The following is a 21,764-nucleotide window of genomic DNA, read 5'->3' as shown; positions in this document are numbered from 1 at the left end:
AAGCCATGCTCTTGGGCGCCAAAGCGAGAACCTCCACATACCTCAAACTGCTAAGGATAGCTTTGCGGTGCTGGAAGAGGGTGGTACGAAGGGCAACTGACATCCCACTGTAAGCACCGGCACTCCCATTGGTGGGCATACCCAGAGCTAGAGGTGGGTACTTCACTGACAGGCAACTACAGACATGGACAAAGGTAGCCATCCACACAGTGGGGGACTGTTACAAGGGCGATAAATGCTGTGCATTCCATGAGATGGTTGACGTCTAGGCACTACCGGAGTCCCAGTTCTTGACCTATGCTGCACTACTAAACTCCTTGTGGTCTCTGTTGCGCAACCATAAGACTGAACTGTCAACATACAAGACTCTCCCAACACTGCTTACCTATGGGAATGGCCGGAAGCTTATAGCAAGGCTCTATAATTCCCTCCAACCAGTGCCTAGGCAGAGGACTTACAGGAAGGGTTCAATGGGGAAGGAGATGAATGACAGGGAATGGACCGGGATGCTCGAGCAGGGTGTCTAGGAACACCGAGTCAAATATACACATTTTAATTACCTGCACACCACATACCTATCTCCGCACAGACTGAATGTAGTGCAGCAAAGGTCATAGATGCAGATGACAGATTCTAGTTTTGTTTTTAGAATAAATAAACAAATATTAAAATGTCTTCTGGTGGCAAAATACACCCACCCATCCATCCATTCCCTTCATTGCCTAGAAACATGTAAGTTGTTGAGAAGATCCCATATAAAATGGTTTATTGTAAGAGACATACCAGTAATCTGACATGAAACGTACTCCTACATGACCCGCTGACGAGGCCACAGTGACAACATGGCCATGATTGTTTCTCATCATGGCTGGCAAAAATGCTCTTGTAGTCTGCAATGGAATCAAAGATTGCTGTCAGTATATTGCATAAAGTTTCATTCGACAAATGCTTACAGTACAACCACATCATAATCTCTCAATTCCTGCATATTTTCTTTTGCAAAACCATATGCAATATTGTAGGGGAATACGTGTGTATGGTATACAGATCAAGCAAAAATATTTCTGGGTGTAATGAAACGGAGTCTCATTCTTTTTCAGGTTTATATATTGTGCTTAAAATGCATTGCAGTAGGAAAATATGTTGCAGGCTGTTCAACGGTCACTTGATAACAGACGTGAATATAGTCACATAACATTATTTTGCATAAATTATATTGATATATCATTGACCCTGGAACACGTTAGTGATTTTGTTTATTTTGACACCTATGCCCAGACATATGAAGCTTTTGTGTTGTCCGTGCGTCACACAAGGCAACACAAGGACAACACAAAGGCTTCAGTAATATTTATAAAGCCACGCGAGGGGCTATGTGCACTGCCTTGCATGGCTTTGTAAAGAAATGTAACACAACCCAACTGTTTGTGTTGCATTATGTTACATTTCAACTTGGGAGGCGTTCTATGAGTGGAGCATGGGCATTCCCTTGCTTCCACCTATGGATTTTAGCACATTCCCAGACTTATTAAGCTAGTAAACCTGGGCATGTGATAAACGCTGCGCCTTCCCAGTGAGGGGTAATGAGGAGAAATGTATTAATTTCTCATCTTTATTTTCTCTTTCTATGTGTGTTGCACTGTGCAGCACACATAGAAAAAGGAAAATGCCTCTCAAGGTTGTTTTTGTGCATGAGGGTGTCCATTTACGCACAAAAACAATCCTGCCTATAATGTAGGCACCCGTGCACTGAGGCGCAAGGGTGCCTGCTTTGACGCTAGGCAGCACACAATGCACTAGTGTTAGGAGAGAGTACAAATGCTTCATACCTTTGTAGATAAGGAGTATTTATGCTATCTCTGTTTCACACAACACAGTGCAGCAACTTTGCTTGCATGAAATATTATTTATTTTTACAGAACTCTGGTGACCAGGATGTATTTGAAAAGGCACTTCAGACCAACTGATCATTCCAGTTGCGGGCACTAGGCTTAATCACACCATTAGGGTATTGTTTTACGGAGAAACACTGAGTGGATCTACTCGTTTCACACCGCATTAGACTCTTTTGAGTATCTAGTTTCATAAATGTCTGGTTTGGTAGGGTGCTAAGGGTGCTCGCCAATGCTAGGCCCATGATCCAGAGCTAACCAATCGCATTGCAAAAAATGAGTCTATTATGAGTGGAAAAATTTGATTTGTTCATGTTGCATTTTGGGTTCTTTCCTATCACCCATACACGTGGGGTGCCATTTTTATCAGAAGATGTGTGGGAAAACTGGGTGGTAGGAAATTTGTCCTCGCAGATTCTGGAACTTTCTCTCACACAAATGTGAGGAAAATCTGTGTTTTTAGCCAAAGTTTGACGTTTGCAAGGACTTCCAGGTAAGGAAACATCATGCAATCTATGCCAAGTCACACCATCCAAAACTATCCTAGGTGTCTAGTTTTGAGGAATTGTGTGGGTTTGGTAAGTTTCTTGGGTGATGACCGACCTTAGGTCCAAAATCTGTAGCTACCCACATTGCAGAAAAAAACAGCAGTTTTGAGTGGAAAGATTTAATCTGCTCATGTTGTGTTTTGGGGCCTTTCCTTTTGCGGGCCCTCATCCCACCTAAACAAATGGTGTAATATTTTTATCAGGAGACATGTGGGAACGCTGTGTGGTAGGAAATCTGTGGCTCCAAACAGATTCCAGAACTTTCCCTCACAGACATATGAGGACATATGGGGAAAATGTGTTGCTTAGCAAAAGTTTGAGATTGAGAAGGGCTTCTGGGTAAGAAAACATTATATGACCCCTGCAGGTCACACCACCCTGAACTTTACTGGGTGTCTAGTTTTCAGAAATGTCTGAATTTAGTAGGTTTCCATGGATGGAAGCTATTCTCAGGCTCAAAATGCAAAGCTATCCACATTACAAAGAATGGATTGTTTTTTTAGCAGAAAAATGTTATCTGTCCATACTGCACTTTGGGGTCTTTCCTGTCGTAGGCGCTATGCCCACTCACAAGTGTGAAATTCCATTTTTATTGGGATATGTGTGGGAACACTGGGTGGTAGGAAATGTTTGGATCCAGCAGCTTCCAGCACTTTCTCTCACAGAAATGCCAAAGATTGAGGTTTGCAAGATCTTCTGAATTAAAAAATCATTGTGGGGTACATACATGCAAGTCACACCCTCCGAGTGTCTAGTTTTTAGAAACATCTGGGTTTGGCAGGTGTGCCTTGGTGGTAGAGGAGCCAGGCCCCAAAATCCCCAGTTGCCCACATCACCAAACCGGGACATTTTTCTCTCAGATTTATTAATGTGGCCATGTCATGTTTTAAGGCATTATGTGTCAGGGTGCTAGGTCCAGCCACACAAGTGGGGTACCATTTTATCTGAAGACGTGTGGGAATGCTTGGTGGCAGAATATGTGTGGATTTCCCACTTAGTCAAAGTTTAAGGTTTGTGGTGCCTTCAGGTTAAAAGAACCTCATGGAAGGGGGGGCGTAGCTAGAGGCCGATGGAGCAGCACGCGTAATGCGGAGCTCTCGGCAGCCACCGACCAACGCACAATAATCCTGATGCCCCGGGCCCCGAAACCGCCCAAAACAAATTAGGGAAATGGAGGGGAGCCTCCGGAGCTCCAAATAAACGAGCGTCGGAGGCGCTACGGCCGTCTTTGAAGGAGTCCCAGAACCCGATGCTGAACAGAAGCAGAGAAACAAAATGGCGGCCCCCACGAGGAAGCGATAACGTGCCCTGAACACGAGCGACGAGCGGAGGAGAAAACAAGCCCAGCCGCCAGGAAGGAAACAAGAGGAGCGAAGGAGGAGCTCAGGACCGACCCCCCGGACCTAAAAAAACAAGTAAGCGGCGTGGGGGCGAGGGTGCCGGGACAGAAACGCAACAGGGGAGGCACTGTGAGATCCAATAACATAGTTCGAGCCCTCTGCTCGAGAACCGAGAGAGGAGACAAACTGAAATAACTGAAAGGAAATACATACCGAGGCCAGGAGTCGCTCTCGACTGCCGGGGAAGCGGCTGACCGCGCTCCTCCTCTGGGGACGCGGGCCGGGCTGCCTACGGCATGAAGCACTAAGCGAAAGCCGAAAGAGAAAATTAGAGTGCCCGAACCAGACCCTCAGAAACGATGCAGGAAATAAAAGGGTGAAAATCAGCAAATCGGAGTCGAAGGGGGCAACCTTGGACAAACCAAATATCAAACAGCTACAGGAAAGATAAGCATACAAAGGGACGGCAAAAGCATAAAAGACCAGCAAAGGGCAGAACAAACAAGAAATAACAAAACAGGGGGTGCCAAACTCTGGGGGAGTAGAGGAGGAGGAGGAAGGTAATAAAATAAATAGCAAAGAGAAGAAGGGAAAACAACAAGAGGAAACGAAACTGGAGAACAAGGATAACAACTAACTAAACACAAACAACTCCATGACCATGGGCAAGCCAAAAAAAAGAGATAGCCCAGGAGATGAGGCAGGCCCACAAAGAGGAGACACACACACGGAAACAGAAAGGAGCACTACATTAGACACCCTGTTACAAGTGATCCAGGCATCCAGAGAAGCTCTAGAAAACAAAATTGACACATTATCTTCTGACCTAACCCTCCTCAGAGACAACCACAGAAAATTAGCCAACAGAGTGACAGTAAACAAGAAAACAATAGCACAACTTACACCTGAAAACAAAACTCTTACTAAAACAGTGTCCTTACTGACATCCAGGATACAACTACTCGAAACACGAGCTGAGGATGCCGAAAACAGGGCGCGAAGAAGCAACCCAAGACTGGTGGGCGTCCTGGAGAGATCAGAACAGGATGCACCAGACATGGAATCCTACTTGGAACAATGGATACGCAAAGAAATAGCACCAGAGGGCCTATCGCAATATTTCGCAATCGAGAGAGCCCACAGAGTACCAGCAAGACCTCCTCCCCCCGGAGCCAGACCACGCCCAATAGTAGCAAAATTCCTGCATTTTAAAGACCAAGATCTCATTCTATCGCAAGCACGACGAAAGGGAGAAATTATCATAGGGGGACAAAAGATAATGATCTTCCCGGACTTCACCAGAGACACCCAAAGATTAAGAGACGCCTTCCTGGAGGTCAAACGCCGCCTGATAGAAAAAGGCATCAAATACGCAATGATGTTTCCGGCAAAACTAAAGATTTTCACAGATAACAACACACTCTTTTTTACAACTCCACAACAAGTGCAGGAATGGATGGAGGACTTAAGCCCAACAGAGAAACACAGCACAACAGAAAACAACAGGAAAAGACGAGGGCCAACACGAAAGAAAAAAAGATACGCTACGGACATAGCCCCACCACCATCACAAACACTTAAAGAAAAACAAGACGCAGTGAGAGCCGTGGCGGCCCTGGGACTTGGGGAGACTGCGGCTGCATCCCCACAAAGATCTGAACCCTTCTCAGAGCAGGAACAAGATTCGGGATTAGATGAAATATCCTGCTCCTCGCAAGACACAACTGAAGGCCGTCCTAGGGTCACCCCAAGATCATCGGACGAGATCATCTGAGGGCTAACTGGATAAAAAAAACACATGGAGAACAGACGAGAAACGAACAGAGGGTAAGCAATAACAGAAGACTAGATATAAGTGACATGGACAAGGCAGCCCAGACCAGAAAGACAATAAAGGGAAATGAAGCAACGGCAAGGCTCCATGACCGAACGATCAACCCACAAGTAAAGAGCAACAAAAATAAACGAGGCTTAGGAGCTCAAGGGGCTCTACTACGCAACAAGACAGACATGCGTTGGCACAGGGCCTAAGGGCTTGGCACACGGTACTAGACCAGTCCCCCACACACACGAAGATTGTTAAATTGGGGAAAGTTTGGACGGGGACAGTTGGGAAACCGGTCCTGGGGCTAGGGGTTTGTTTAAAAGATAAGTTAACAAGTTAAAATATGGGGCAAAGACCAGGGGGATCAGACTCACACATCAGGCATATTAGACAGGACTCCGGGGCGCAGTCACCCGGGAAGCGGAGAGGTAGGCGTAAATGCAACACAGATCTCTACATAAAAGATGACCACAGACAGATCACTAAATTGCAAGATACTTACCTGGAACGTTAGGGGTCTAAACAGCCCAGGGAAAATATATAAAGTGTACAATCAGATTAAACGGTGAGGAGTACAAATAGCGATTCTACAGGAGACTCACCTGATAGGGAAGGAGGTAATAGCACTGTCAAAAAGATGGAGAGGACAAATATATGCCACAGAATATTCAGCATACGCAAGAGGGATCCTAATTTGGATACGCCCAGGCACCCCCTTCCAAAAAATAGATGCGCACATAGATGGAGATGGGCGCTTTGTGATTGTAGGAAAGTACCATCTTGCCTGGCATGTTACCCCCATATTTCACTGTATATATATTGTTTTAGTCTATGTGTCACTGGGACCCTGCCAGACAGGGCCCGAGTGCTCATAAGTATGTGCCCTGTATGTGTTCCCTGTGTGATGCCTAACTGTCTCACTGAGGCTCTGCTAACCAGAACCTCAGTGGTTATGCTCTCTCTGCTTTACAAATTTGTCACTAACAGGCTAGTGACCAATTTCACCAATTCACATTGGCATACTGGTACACCCATATAATTCCCTAGTATATGGTACTGAGGTACCCAGGGTATTGGGGTTCCAGGAGATCCCTATGGGCTGCAGCATTTCTTTTGCCACCTATAGGGAGCTCTGACAATTCTTACGCAGGCCTGCCAGTGCAGCCTGAGAGAAATAACGTCCACGTTATTTCACAGCCATTTACCACTGCACTTAAGTAACTTATAAGTCACCTATATGTCTAACCTTCACCTAGTGAAGGTTGGGTGCAAATTTACTTAGTGTGTGGGCACCCTGGCACTAGCCAAGGTGCCCCCACATCGTTCAGGGCAAATTCCCCGGACTTTGTGAGTGCAGGGACACCATTACACGTGTGCACTGTACATAGGTCACTACCTATGTACAGCGTCACAATGGTAACTCCGAACATGGCCATGTAACATGTCTGAGATCATGGAATTGTCCCCCCAATGCCATTCTGGCATTGGGGGGACAATTCCATGATTCCCCGGGTCTCTAGCACAGAACCCGGGTACTGCCAAACTGCCTTTCCGGGGTCTCCACTGCAGCTGCTGCTGCTGCCAACCCCTCAGACAGGTTTCTGCCCTCCTGGGGTCCAGGCATCCCTGGCACAGGAAGGCAGAACAAAGGACTTCCTCTGAGAGAGGGTGTAACACCCTCTCCCTTTGGAAATAGGTGTGAAGGCTGGGGAGGAGTAGCCTCCCCCAGCCTCTGGAAATGCTTTGATGGGCACAGATGGTGCCCATCTCTGCATAAGCCAGTCTACACCGGTTCAGGGATCCCCCAGCCCTCCTCTGGTGCAAAACTGGACAAAGGAAAGGGGAGTGACCACTCCCCTGACCTGCACATCCCAGGGGAGGTGCCCAGAGCTCCTCCAGTGTGTCCCAGACCTCTGCCATATTGGAAACAGAGGTGTCTGTGGCACACTGGACTGCTCTGAGTGGCCAGTGCCAGCAGGTGACGTCAGAGGTTCCTTCTGATAGGCTCTTACCTCTCTTGGTAGCCAATCCTCCTTCCTAGGTAGCCAAACCTCCTTTTCTGGCTATTTCGGGGCTCTGCTTTGGGGATCATACCAGATAACGAATGCAAGAGCTCACCAGAGTTTCTCTGCATCTCCCTCTTCACCTTCTGCCAAAGGATCGACCGCTGACTGCTCAGGACGCCTGCAAAACCGCAACAAAGTGGCAAAACGACTACTAGCAACCTTGTATTGCTTCATCCTGCCAGCTTTCTCGACTGTTTCCAGGTGGTGCATGTTCTGGGGGTAGCCTGCCTCCTTCTTGCACCAGGAGCTCTGAAGAAATCTCCCGTGGGTCGACGGAATCTTCCCCCTGCAACCGCAGGCAACAAAAGACTGCATCACCGGTCCTCTGGGTCCCCTCTCAGCACGACGAGCGTGGTCCCTGGAACTCAGCAACTCTGTCCAAGTGACTCCCACAGTCCAGTGACTCTTCAGTCCAAGTTTGGTGGAGGTAAGTCTTTGCCTCCCCACGCTAGACTGCATAGCTGGGTACCGCGTGATTTGCAGCTGCTCCGTCTCCTGTGCACTCTTCCAGGATTTCCTTTGTGCACAGCCAAGCCTGGGTCCCCGACACTCTAACCTGCAGTGCACAACCTGCTGAGTTGTCCTCCGGTGTCGAGGGACTCCCTTTTGTGACTTTGCGTGGACTCCGGTTCACTCTTCTTCCAAGTGCCTGTTCAGGTACTTCTGCGGGTTCTGCCTGCTTCTGTGAGGGCACCCTGACTTGCTGGGCGCCCCCTCTGTCTCCTCATCCAGGTGGCGACATCCTGGTCCCTCCTGGGCCACGGCAGCATCCAAAAACCCTAACCGCGACCCTTGCAGCTAGCAAGGCTTGTTTGCGGTCTTTCTGCGTGGGAACACCTCTGCAAGCTTCTTCACGACATGGGACATCCATCCTCCAAAGGGGAAGTTCCTAGGGCCAGATGTAGGTAAGTATGGTTTTGCGACTTGCAATTTGCGAGTCATAGCGACTCGCAAATTGCAACTCGCAAAACCAAATGCAGAAAGGTGTCTCAGACACCTTCTGCGACTCGCAATGGGGTCGCAAAGACCCACCTCATTAATATTAATGAGGTGGGTCGCAATTTGCGACCCCGTAGCGAGTCTGGGCACTCACGGTGATGGTGGCCTGCTGGAGACAGCAGACCACCATGTCCGTGACTGCTTCTAAATAAAGCGTTTTTTTTTTTCCAAAGTGTAGCCCGTTTTCCTTAAAGGAAAACGAGCTGCACTTAGAAAGAAAAAAAATAATAATTTGTTTTGGATTTTTTCAGGGCAGGTAGTGGTCCCTTGGACCACTGCCTGCTCTGAAAAAATATTTTTATGTCCAGTCACAAAGGGGAAGGGATCCCATGGGGACCCCTTCCCGTTTGCGACTGGGTTACCATCCACTTCAAGTGGATGGTAACTGAGATTCCATTTGCGACCGCTTTTGCGGTCGCCAATGGAATTGCATAGCATTGCGAGTTGCAAATAGGAGGGGAACACCCCTTCCTATTTGCGAGTCGGAAATGCATTTTGCGAGTAGGATCCGACTCGCAAAATGCATTTCTACATAGCAAAGAGGCATTTGCGCCTTGCAAACGGCGATTTTCGCCGTTTGCGACTCGCAATCTCTTTGCTACATCTGGCCCCTAGTCCTCTTTGTTCTTGCAAAACACCAAGCTTCTTCCATCCGGTGGCAGCTTCCTTGCACCCTCAGCTGGCATTTCCTGGGCTCCTGCCCAATCTCGACACTGTCGCGACTCTTGGACTTGGTCCCCTTGTCTTACAGGTACTCAGGTCCGGAAATCCACTGTTGTTGCATTGCTGGTGTTTGTTTTCCTTGCAGAATCCCCCTGTCACGACTTCTGTGCTCTCTGGGGGTAGTAGGTGCACTTTACACCTACCTTTCAGGGTCTTGGGGTGGGCTATTTTTCTAACCCTCACTGTTTTCTTACAGTCCCAGCGACCCTCTACAAGCTCACATAGGTTTGTGGTCCATTCGTGGTTCATTTTCCACTTTTGAGTATATGGTTTGTGTTGCCCCTATACCTATGTGCTCCCATTGCAATCTACTGTAACTTTACATTGCTTGCATTACTTCCTTTTGCGATTACCTGCATAATTTTGGTTTGTGTACATATATCTTGTGTATATTTCTCATCCTCTTACTGAGGGTACTCACTGAGATACTTTTGGCATATTGTCATAAAAATAAAGTACCTTTATTTTTAGTATATCTGTGTATTGTGTTTTCTTATGATATTGTGCATATGACACCAGTGGTATAGTAGGAGCTTTACATGTCTCCTAGTTCAGCCTAAGCTGCTTTGCCATAGCTGCCTTCTATCAGCCTAAGCTGCTAGAAACACCTCTTCTACACTAATAAGGGATAACTGGACCTGGCACAAGGTGTAAGTACCTCTGGTACCCACTACAAGCCAGGCCAGCCTCTTACAGTGATGGTGAGGGGGCGTCTTGATGGAAGGGACATCACGTTGGCGGGTATCTATGCCCCAAACCAGGATCAAAACACATTCCTACAAGGGATGTCCCGAAAATGGGGAACTTACCTCACCCAAACAATACTAATAGGATATGACGTCAATTGCATAGCAAGCACAGCACCAGACAGATCACACCTGCCGCTAAAAACCTCCCCTATTCGGGGGACAGCCAGAGGCTTTGCAGGCTGGCAGTCGAACTGGGGCCTGATAGACTCCTGGAGACACCTCCACCCGATGGAAAGAGATTACTCTTTCTATTCACCAGTGCATGATTTACATGTCCGACTAGACGCAATCCTGACTTCCCCAGATATAAATTGTACAGTACGCAGAGCGGAATACTTGACCCGCACAATATCAGACCACAACCCACTGTTACTTACACTAGACTGGCGAAGAGACCACCCTCCCATACCGGACTGGTGATTAAATGTAGAGGCATTGGGGGATAGTGCATACCAGTACACAATCCGAGAAGCAATTAAGGAGTCCTTTACGCACAATGCAGGCTCGACCCCCACCCAGGAACAAGAATGGGAGGCATTCAAGGTTACAATCAGGGGTCAATGCATGGCAGAAACATACAGGGTTAAGAAATCAATAGAAGGGGAACTGGAAAAACAAGAAAAAGCCCTAAGATTAATGGAATGTAACAGACCAGATAACCCGAGCTTGGCTCCTAGCATAACCAAGACTAAAAACGAAATAGCGAATACCCTTGAAAGACTCAGGAAGTTTGATTATAAAAAATACACCAACAGGCAACATAGGGAGGGGGACCAGGTGGGAGCATTGCTGGCCTGGCTGGCTTCCCTACCTCGACAACAGTCGCTGGTGATGGAGATAGTGAACCAAGAAGGCGAGAGACTATATGGTCAGAAGGAGATTAACTCCATCTTTGCCGACTACTACAAAGAACTATACGCCTCCCCCACTACACCCCTGGAGCCAGACCGGTTGGTAGGCCTGAAGAATATCTGGACTAAAACACTGGGAGAAGAACAACAACAAACACTAGGGGGAGCGATAACAGCACAGGAGGTGACAGTGGCAGTGGAGGCAATGGCTGGAGGAAAGGGTCCCGGGGGCAGATGGGCTTCCGGCAGAATTTTATAAGGAATATGCCGACATACTAGCACCAAAGCTCAGTGAAATGTACAAGGAGGCACTTGAGAGGGGCACTCTTCCTAGAACCACGAGTGAAGCCATAGTAATTCCACTGCCGAAGCCAAATCGCCCACCCACTGACGTGCGATCATACCGCCCGCTCTCCATGCTGAACATAGATTATAAAATATTGAGTAGTATTCTTGCAACTAGGTTGATGCCACATATGCAAAGATTGATTCACCCCGATCAGACAGGCTTCATCCCAAACCGTAATACAGCCATAAACATTAGAAGACTGATAGGAATAATGCATTCGGGTGTGCCAGACCTTGCCACAGCAGCGGTACTTGTGGTGGATGTAGAGAAAGCGTTCAATACCCTCAGATGGGATTACCTGCAAGTAGCAATGAAAGGGATGGGACTAGGCCCCGAATACATGAGATGGTCTAATCTGCTATATGCCTCACCCATGGCAAGGATACGTATGGGGCAAACTATTTCAGACTCCTATAACGTGGGAAGAGGCACCAGGCAGGGATGCTCACTATCTCCACTGCTATTTGCCATTGCAGTAGAACCACTAGCACAGAGGGCCAGAACAGGTGAACAGTACGAAGGGATAAACATAAGGGACAAATTACACCAAATAGCACTATACGCAGATGATATGATACTATTCCTAAAAAATCACCATAGGGACCTCCCCGGAGTCATAACCCTGCTAAATTGGTTCGGAGACATATCGGACCTCCGTATCAGCTGGCAGAAATCAATATTATTCCCACTACAGAAGGGGATGCCCCAGATTACAAGCAGTCCAGAATCTGGGATGGTCGCCGACAATGTTCCGCTACCTGGGGGTCAATGTCTACCATGAACTAAAAGTTCTATTAGATGGCAATGTCCATTCTGCCATACACCAACTAAACGCAACGACCCAATTCTGGCAAACATTGCCGCTGTCGGTGGCTGGCCGAGTTGCCCTGATTAAAATGGGGGCATTGCCAAGGTTATTATCCAGTTTCTCAAACATACCAGTACTAATACCCCACTCGACTTTCAAAGAGATTAACTCCAACCTCACTAGTTTTATCTGGGGGACGGGACGCCACAGACTCGCACTGCATAAGCTCCAACGTCCCACAAGAGAGGGAGGGCTGGCAGCTCAAGACATGGAACTATACTACCCGGCAGGTCAGTTACAATGGCTGGCCAAGGAATGGCATGAAGTAACATCCACAGAAATCGGGGACCCTGAGAAGGAAAGAGTAGCAACAACCCTCGCTGAGATATTATTAGCACAGGGAGGAAAGAAAAAAACTAAGACACACGAACATCAGGTCATGGAAGCATGTTGGAAACGTGCTTTACAGCGCACTCGAACAAGAACCCCGTACAGTCCGGAGCTCCCCCTGAAATATCTGACCCTACTTCAAGGTGGGAACCATATAAAAGGGATTCAAAAACTAGAAACCCATGGGATCACAATGATAGGAGAGCTCTTCAGGGACGGAGAACTCATGACATATGCAGACTTAATAACAACATATGGAGCACCCCCGGGTTGTTCCTCACACACAGATCCCTGATAGCACTAATACAGAGACACTGGAAGCGGGGCACACAAGAACCACCCACACCCACAGGATGGCACACTATTTGCACGATAGGGGGAGATAAGAAGGTGGTTTCAAAGATATATCGAGTGTTGCACAGACACGCTCCAGCCACTACAGACCCTTAGAACCCTGTGGCAAACTGACATTGGGGAAAATATAGATGAGGAACGATGGGGAAACATCATAACCCAGATATACAAGGTATCCAGGAATGCAAGAAACATCTACATATATCATAGAGCGTACCTTAGCCCCGCGAAAATAGCAGCAATATACGATAACATGAACAGTGCATGTCCTAGGTGTGCGGAAAATGGAGCCGATATGCTACACATGTTATGAACTTGCAGTGAGTTGAAACAATACTGGGAAAATGTAATAGAGGACACCAAGAAAATTGCAGGCAGAAATCTGGCAGCTACACCAGCAGTTGCGTTGCTGGGAAACTTTATCAGACCACATTCCAAAAAAATGACCAGTAAATTCATAGACTTAGCATTGATCCTTGCAAAGAGAGAAATCACGATGTGATGGAAGGACCCTAGGGGTCCAAGAGTGCTTAACTGGAAGGACACACTAATCAAATGGACTGAGGCAGAGGGGGAAGCATTACGCCAAGAGCTGGCCAAAGGAATGGGGAGTGATGAGGGATTACAACAATGGGACACATTATTTGACCACCTGAAACATCCGACCACAGAATCACAGGAAAAAACGGTATCAGAAGACGAACTGAACCCAGAAGACAATGACATTGCAAACCGCCTCAGAGAATAGAACTATAATGAATACTTAGCAATAAATGACTGCTCCCCGGGTGACAGGCTCAAGAAGAAGGAGCGACAAGCCCCGAACTACCAAGAAGAAGTGAGAAGAGGGAGGGGGAGGGGAAAAGTTGTAAGTTTCCATCTTCAAACTGAAAATAATAAAAATATATTAAAAAATAAAAAAAAAGAACCTCATGGAATCCACTCAAATCATAACACCCTGTCTGGTTTTCTGTGTTTTGTAAACTTGGGAATGGTAGGGTCCCCTGGGCAGCAGTAGAGGTAGGGCCCAAATTCTGCAGTTATCCATAATGGTAAAAAGTGTTGATTTTGCTGGATGAAATGTGATGTCTCCAGGCTTTGGGTTGCTTTGTGTCGCAGGGGCTGGGACCAGCTACACAAGTGGGGCACCGTTTTTATCAGAAGAAATGAGGGAACACAGAATAGTAGAAAATGTGTTATTACCAATTGGATTCCTCTGCATTTATGTGTGCAATTCAGCATGCAAAAAATAAGACATTTTGCAAAACATCCTCTGAATCAAACAATAGTATAGTTAACCACAATTTCAGAGATGTACTTAAAAATCACTGTTCTCAAGCTCAGTATCTTGTTTGTATCTCAGAAATACACTGGCTTCCTTCAACGTATTTTTCATTCATAATATTTTACCATATGAATTGCAGTATGGTTGGTATACAATGAAAAATCATTATAAGCTGCATTTAAGTTCTTGCCTCTGGGTATAACGCATTTTTGGAGAACCTACAACCCCTATATATCCCAAGTTGCATCTCGCGTGACCCAGAAGAGACGTGGTGGCATGCTGGGCAACGGAGGGGGGCATTAACAGGGGGAAGGAGGGAGGATTACATTAAAAATAATTTAAAAAATACACTTACCTCCTCTGACGCGCACTGCTCTATTCACTCCTCCCGTTGCTGCTGCAGGTACAGGCTCCCAGCTTGCCCTGTGCCAATCCAGACTCTGCTCAAAGCAGCATCAGGATTAGCTGGGAGCGCCCAGCCAAGGTGCTCCGAGGCAGAACACAGTTGCTGGGCTGGAGAGAGCCCTGTGCGCATGTGTGTTTGGCCGGCCTGAGACGGCTAGCCAAACACACATGCACTACGAGGGGGAGTGCTGAGCACTCCCCCTCAATGCTTGTCACCCTGTGGCCCTGCCCCTTTTACCCAGAAAGGAGAGTAAACAAAGTTTATTATCGTTTTTGGGGAAAAGGTTTGCAGCTGCCGCTGCTGGTGGGGGTGGGGGGCAACGCTCCTCCGCCCTTATGGAGGAGCTGACCCTGTATATCCCTATATCCAGATACATTTATTGGATATAACGGTGTAATGGTTTTGTAGATCAGCAATTGTGCCAAAAAATTACAGATGAAAACGTTGTCACAACTGGCATTTTCCTTACTCATTTTAATTACTTTTTAATTTGTTACTTTGGGAAAACAGTGAGGAATCTACAAAGATGGCCCTTTGATGAATTCTGAATTCTGTCTACTTTTCAGAAATGTACAGCTTTCTGGGATCACCAATAGGTAACACATTTCTTAACACCACAAACTGCAGGTTGGTTGAACACAAAAACTGACTATCTCTTGAAACATTGAAAAATTGTTTCTGAAAGCTGGGAAGATGAAGACCCTAGAACAGCTAACCTTTTATTAATGTAATTAAAACCAAATATGGCTTCTTTCACAGCATTTTCCCTTTTTCGCCGAAAATAAAATCTAGTTTTTCTTTGTTTCCCCTTAAGGGGAATCTACAAACCCTGGGTACCTTGAGAATTCCCAGGACATAGAAAAACACAGGAAAAGACTTAGCACAGATTTTTTGTGGAAACTAATTATGAAGATATAAGCATGAACTGCCCCAGACAAGCAAAAGGGGCTTACCACAGGGACAGTGCACGGACACAAAGGCTTGGCAGCCGAGAGGTTTATTTATCACCAAAGATATGAAATCGCACCAGTCAAAAATGTTTTGTCATCTGGCCCAAAGAGCACAACATTTATGAGGAAGCTGTTAGCCAGAAAGTTGATCTTTTGAAGGTTATTAAGGTATCATCTTTCCCAACATAGATCTTTCATGGGACTTGTTGTCTATTAAGCCCACTTTAGAGATTATGCAACAAATCGAACCAAAGCAAAGATAGTGGAAAAATATATATTACTTTCTGTTTGGAAGAGGAGCAGAAACATATTTTTGAGCTAGTAAAATCTAAAATTATTCAAGCACCCTTTCTGAAACAAGAGTGAAAATGATCCTGAACAATTTTGTTTCCAGAGATTGTTAGGTCCTATGGTTTCACAAAAACAAAACTGTGGAGAGACTCTGATTGCATGTTTGTGTCTGTCTTTAATTGGTCAACAATATACTGTTATTGAATGAGAGATCTTGGTTTGTGTTTGGATGAAAGAGCATTTCAGATCTTACTTATGTGTCATAGAATTTATTATACAATCTGATAAAAAAACATTATTGGAGACATTACAACCTGTTGGTGCTAGTAAGGTTTTACCAAAATTGGTATGGCTAGCCTGAGATTAAAAGTATACTAATATATTTTGCTATATTTGTTGATCATTCAGGCCTATACGGAGAGGATTGAAGAATTTGAAACTATTGTAGCAATGGTTGATTACATTGTTGGCTCTTGAGGTGTAATATTACATATAGAGTACCTACAGCCATTTCAGAAAGACATTGTATAGTGATGGATAACATATTAAAAGATGGAAGGTTCAAAAAATGTGTAGGAAATGTAAAGATTTGTGGAAAATATAAAAAGAGCTGTCAGGTGAGATGATTTTGAAACGGATTACATATACAGCAAAACAAAATGTACTGGAGGGGAATAAGAGTGAATCTTAGCACAGCACACGTCATCTGTGTTTAGCAACAAAGGTGTCCACTTTTATGATACCAGTCCAATTGGCCAACCTATGGCAAAAAGGTCCTTTTAGAGCCACATGACCCTCCTTTGTTGAGTGCACAGACCCTCACCCACCAAGGTGGCATGCTACATCATTGGGTCGTGCTCTTCATTGAGCGGGAGCTGTAATGTCCGATGGGGCTCTTTGCCGGAGACCCTGTCCTGTCTGTTTTTCTGATGCTGTTCAGACTGAAAACAGTTGCCCTATTGTCCCATGAGGATGAATCAAGTTCATAATCTGTTCTACACATTCTTTCAAGACCTGGTCTTCCTTTACTGTTAACTAATAGATTGCCCCATGGCCAATGACAACCCATAGTGACAAATCAATGGGACAGCCATACTTACTGACTAAAGGAAGCAAATCTGCCCCAGTCTTGGTGAACACATTTGTGAATTCTTGGTAAACTGCTAGGACTTAAAATCTTGCTGACAATCTAGACAGTTTATATAATATTATTTCTGTCAGCCAAGGTGGGGAACCCAAATTTCTTTACAGAACTCAGATAAGAAGATGATAGCATGAGTCGTACAGTCAATGGTTGAGTTATAGGATTTCAATCAGGATGTTCCTAAGAGGACCTGAAAAGATAGAGAATTGATCAGGTCAAAGTTAAGATATTCTTCATGCCTGCAATAGTTACCATCCCCTGAGATAATATGGTTTTGATATGTCTCTCAATATCAAAGGTTCCCCGTCTATCCTTTGAATAGGTCCAGCATTGATTTCTCCTTCAATTTGTATTCTTGCTATCTTTAGAAAAGTACAGTCCATAAACTTCCAGGTGTCCCACCATTCTCCAGGTAACTAATAATGAGCTTGGAAAGGTGCAAATCTTCCATCTTTAATAAGCATGTCCAGGGTTTGCAATTCAAGGACTGACCACTTAGTTTTCCTGAAGCTGCAGGCATTTAGGTGTAATGTCCCCTTGCTTTTTACACTAGAGACGGACTCACTTCTTGAGATGCCTCTCCTTCTCTTCCTTAGATAGGTTTCTCCTCAGATTCCCAATCTGCATGGGATTCTCTCTTACGACTTCTGAGGTAATGATTTCTTCAGACTCTTTCACTAGGGGAGGCCGCACCTAACCTCATCTTCCATTCTTTTTGATTTTGTTGATGTAGGTCAATCTGGAGGACTAAATGAATCAGTGCCACTATAACGGTTGATCAGTTTGCACCCAAAGATAATGCATCCTCTAATTCTTCTCTCAGCCTACTACAGAAAATAGTAGCCTCAGCTTCATCTGTCCACCTGTCTGCCTTCAGTTGATAAAATATGCCCATGTATTGCACTTTATCTCTTGAGCCATGTTTAAGAGTCAGTAAATTCACATGGGCAGACTGTAGGCTTTGTTTCGTGATAAAAATGCTAGTATATTGTTTAAAAAATATAATATTGTTCCAGCAGAGGGCTATTTCCATTAATTAGGGATGTGAGCTAAAGCCAGTGTTTCCTTGATCAAATGAGATAAGATCAAAGTGACCTTTATTCATTAGGAAAAAGGTGTGGTTGATTCAAAAAATACAACTTACGTTATGCAATGAAAAAAACATTCAGGGATCACCTGAAGCTTTTCAGGTGAACATGATCTAACGTTGATGTAGCTATTGTGGTTACCCTCCAGAGACTGGGACCTCTATCAAAGATGTATTTTCTGTGGGAACACTAGGGACCTGTGACAAATGTTTGTTCATGGTATTTGTTAGAAACATGTGCTCTTCACGAGCCACATCTAATTCATTTTGAATCTTAGTGATTGCTTGGGCAATGTGTGAACAAGACTTGCCTTGTGACTGACACTACAGGAAGGTCCCTCGACATTTTCATAAGTAATGGCAGAAAACTGTAACACTGGGGTCTGGATGGAGTCCTAGTATAATAGATATCAGAACAATATTAGACAAAGTAAAAAGGACCATTGACATGTAAAGTTACATGCAAAGATCAGGAATGACTCACCAAGTCCTTCCAATGAATGAGCAAAGAGGAGCCCCATAAGTACCTGGAAAGAACAAAGGACACTAAAGGAATCAATATTGAGTATGCAGTCAGAACAATAGCCGCATGGTGTTTATCTGTCTGATATTCACCGAATTCAGGAGCAAAAGTAGAATAGATAAGTAGGTACTGTCTCTGTCCCCCCTGGGCGCTTGTATGGGCCATCAGCCACGAAATGGTCCGCAATAGACTCGAATCTCCCTTGAGAACGTACGTGCATCTGTTACAATTTTAGATGTTCTTGCATGAATGTCTCTTCACTGGCTTGCCCGTCGATGAAATAATGACAAGTTGCAGACCTCCAAGTTTTTAGCAGAAATATCTGTGGTATTCATATTTTCAATATATTTCCTTGTGTATTTAGTTATTGCTTTGAGGTTACCTACAGTTTATTATTCATTGGAAATGTATACAAAGGGGACATTGAAAAGATGGGCGAAATCTTTCTTTTGACCACACTGGATTAAAATGCCACAGGATCTGATGAGGGCAAGATGGAATGTTGAGAGGGCTTTAATCAGGTTACTTCTAACAAAGTATGGAGAAAGATGTTTGATGCGCCCACCAAAAACTTGACCTTCTCCACTTTCATTGCACAGCTACGAAAAACCTTCGAAAAACCCAGTACAAAATAGTGAACAATTCGTAATAATTCAACTTGTATAATTTGTCACTTAACTGTTATTCCATTTACGTTTACCGCATCTGCTCCATTTAGAAAAGATAAAGGCATAGGAAAAAAGTTTGCCAATGTCCGAAAAGGAGCAAACTCACCCAAAACTGCATGGAATACAAACAACCTCACATGCGTCTTGTGCTTCTGGGGCATGGCTATCATTGTAGCAGGTGGTGCCGTTCTGTTGAAATACTGAAGTGAGAGAGCCAACACTGCTGCTGAAACATTGAGAGGAACGCAGGGTCAGAAACAAAGAGTGAGGAGGCTGCAACGAAACCCCAGAGGATTCTTCCGGGGTAGTAGTTAACCAAACGCAGCTTCGCACTATGTGAAACGAAGAAGTATATTCCATGCTGGTTTACCACGGAGGACCTGATTGTGCACAGGTGCTTTTTTTGTAACTGAATGATTGTCCATCAACCAGTTATGTGTAGGCTCTAAATGAGAGTGCCGGGTTTGCGCTGCTCATCAGCCAACCTAGGCCAGTACAGCCAAGACTGTGCCACGCTGCCACCAGGGCCAGAGCTGCTGTCACAAAATGGAGGAGAATGTGTTGCGCATGCCGATTTGCCTTTGACCTTAAGACTGTGGCGGAAGGGCTAGGCTAGCAGACACGGCTACAATAGCACTGAGCGATTCATAGGGAAGGTCGGACAAGTGAATCGGAGCAGGTAGGACCAGACATAGATGCCTTTTAGGAGTCGCCAGGGGTGCGACCCCTATCTTGCCCTATCCAGGGTTTTGCAAAGTCGGTCCTGGAGAGCTGGGTCCATGCCAGATGTTTAGCATATCCACATTTAAAAAAAAGATGTTTCAGAAATCTACAGTTTTCTAAATGTGGATATGCTAAAAATCTGGCATGGACACGGCTCTCCAGGACCGACTTTGCAGAACCCTGCCCTATGCGACTCCTGGCATTGACTTTGCGACCCCTGGCCTCAGAGGTGGCAAATTTAGTGCCAGGAACACAGAGGCAGCTCGTCCTTGTGGACATCAGTTGGGACTCTACTTTCTTTGTTTTCTGACAATTTATAATACTAATAGTAAACAATAATATATTATTCATTATTATTGTAATAGAAATGGAGTACAATTAGCTGGACTATGCCCTTCAAATGTGATGGGACCCACTCTGTGTGAGAGTAACACCTGTAATAGCTCACGATTTGTGCATGTCCGTCAGGTTGAGCGCAGGTATTGATAAGAAAGTGGCTGGGGGAAGGAGTCAAAATGATTTTTGTATGTTTGAAACACTTATTACCAAATTAAGAGTGCACAGAAGGCTGGCAATCAGGCCAAATTTGGCCCATTTAAAATAAGCCATCAAACAGCAACGTAGTTGGCTATGCGATAGCAGTGAATTGGCTATGGCCTTGGTCCCTGGTGAGTCCATGGAGAGTACACAGAAAAGAAACCACTGGACTCAGCTGTAGAAGCAACGCTGGAGGAAGTGGTGTCCATTACACTATCAGTGTTTGAATCTCTGATCAAGGAGGTGGTGATCTTCCTTTGTTGGGTCCACAGGAAAAAAGGCAAAGGCTGGATGTTGCGGATGACACAGATGAGGGCCAAAAGGGAAACAGATCCAAGGGAGGCAACAGGTGGAAGTTGCTCTTTCCATGATTCCTTACTAAAAGTTAGTTGTTGGAACAAGTTGGTGTCAACATTCATCAGGTTACAAAACTTAATAGTGGCTTGGACAGTATGGCATCTATCTCATTTTGAGCATCAGAAAAGTCTTCTCTTCCATTTGTGGTGCCTTTAACAGGGGTTACGCAGAAGTGCATTTTGTATTTAGAGCCAATACTTACACAGAGTATGCCACACCAGTGCTTAATTTGTAAAAAAACAAACAAATAAAAAACATAACTGCTTGGGCCCTTGATGGGGGTCACTGAGGTTGCACCACCCATTGCCCCTTCAAGCCCATCCAGTGACAGTACCAACACAACTACTAACCCTCAGTTGGACATGGCACTTCTTAGGGGATTTTCCTGAAATATTTTGCTCCCATTTTTTTTTTTGATTCTCTTTGTGTGGCCTTAGGACTCTGGGCACTTTCCCACTGTACTGCAGTGGGAAAGGGGGTGCCCTCTTCCTACACATGCCAGAAAGGGGCGCTCATGTGCATGGTTGTGGTGATGTACCCAGGAATGCCCGGTAAATAGGTAAATAGGTAAATAGGCGGGTACGGCCCTGGCTACTGGTGGGATGCTGCACTGAGTGTGCCACCAACTAGAAGAGCCTGTCAACCATGTCTTAGGCCTGACAGTGCAGGCCCGTGGGAACGCATGTGCACCTGTACTCAGGATGGCATCTTCATGCCGTGGCCAACCCTGAGCAGACCTTACGCTTACCCTAGAGAAACACCTGGAGGGTGGAGCAGGTGGTAGGCGTGAGTCAGGGCGGGTTCACCAAGGTGTGCCAGGCCCTGGTAGAGAAGAGCCCCCACATGGGTTTTCCCTAACTAGGGGGTCAGCCTTTCAGATAGGGTTGACTGTTTACTAT

The 21,764-nt window shown here is 45.5% G+C and overlaps 1 protein-coding gene across 2 annotated transcripts in view; it reads right to left on the bottom strand.

Moving 5' to 3' along the window:
• The window catches only part of LOC138296679 (17-beta-hydroxysteroid dehydrogenase 13-like), a 431,070-nt gene that overhangs the window by 247,527 nt on the left and 161,779 nt on the right, over positions 1–21,764 (bottom strand). For both annotated transcript variants that reach the window (XM_069236032.1, XM_069236042.1), the window contains exon 4: positions 784–890. In XM_069236032.1, the coding sequence (XP_069092133.1) occupies positions 784–890 (107 nt within the window). The remainder of the gene's footprint in view (positions 1–783; positions 891–21,764) is intronic.

This window comes from Pleurodeles waltl, chromosome 1_2 (genome assembly GCF_031143425.1).
Source record: "Pleurodeles waltl isolate 20211129_DDA chromosome 1_2, aPleWal1.hap1.20221129, whole genome shotgun sequence".
NCBI classification, from domain to species: Eukaryota; Metazoa; Chordata; class Amphibia; order Caudata; family Salamandridae; genus Pleurodeles; species Pleurodeles waltl.
The sequence above is the reverse complement of the archived record's forward strand: the minus strand, read 5'-3'. Positions and strand labels throughout refer to the sequence as shown.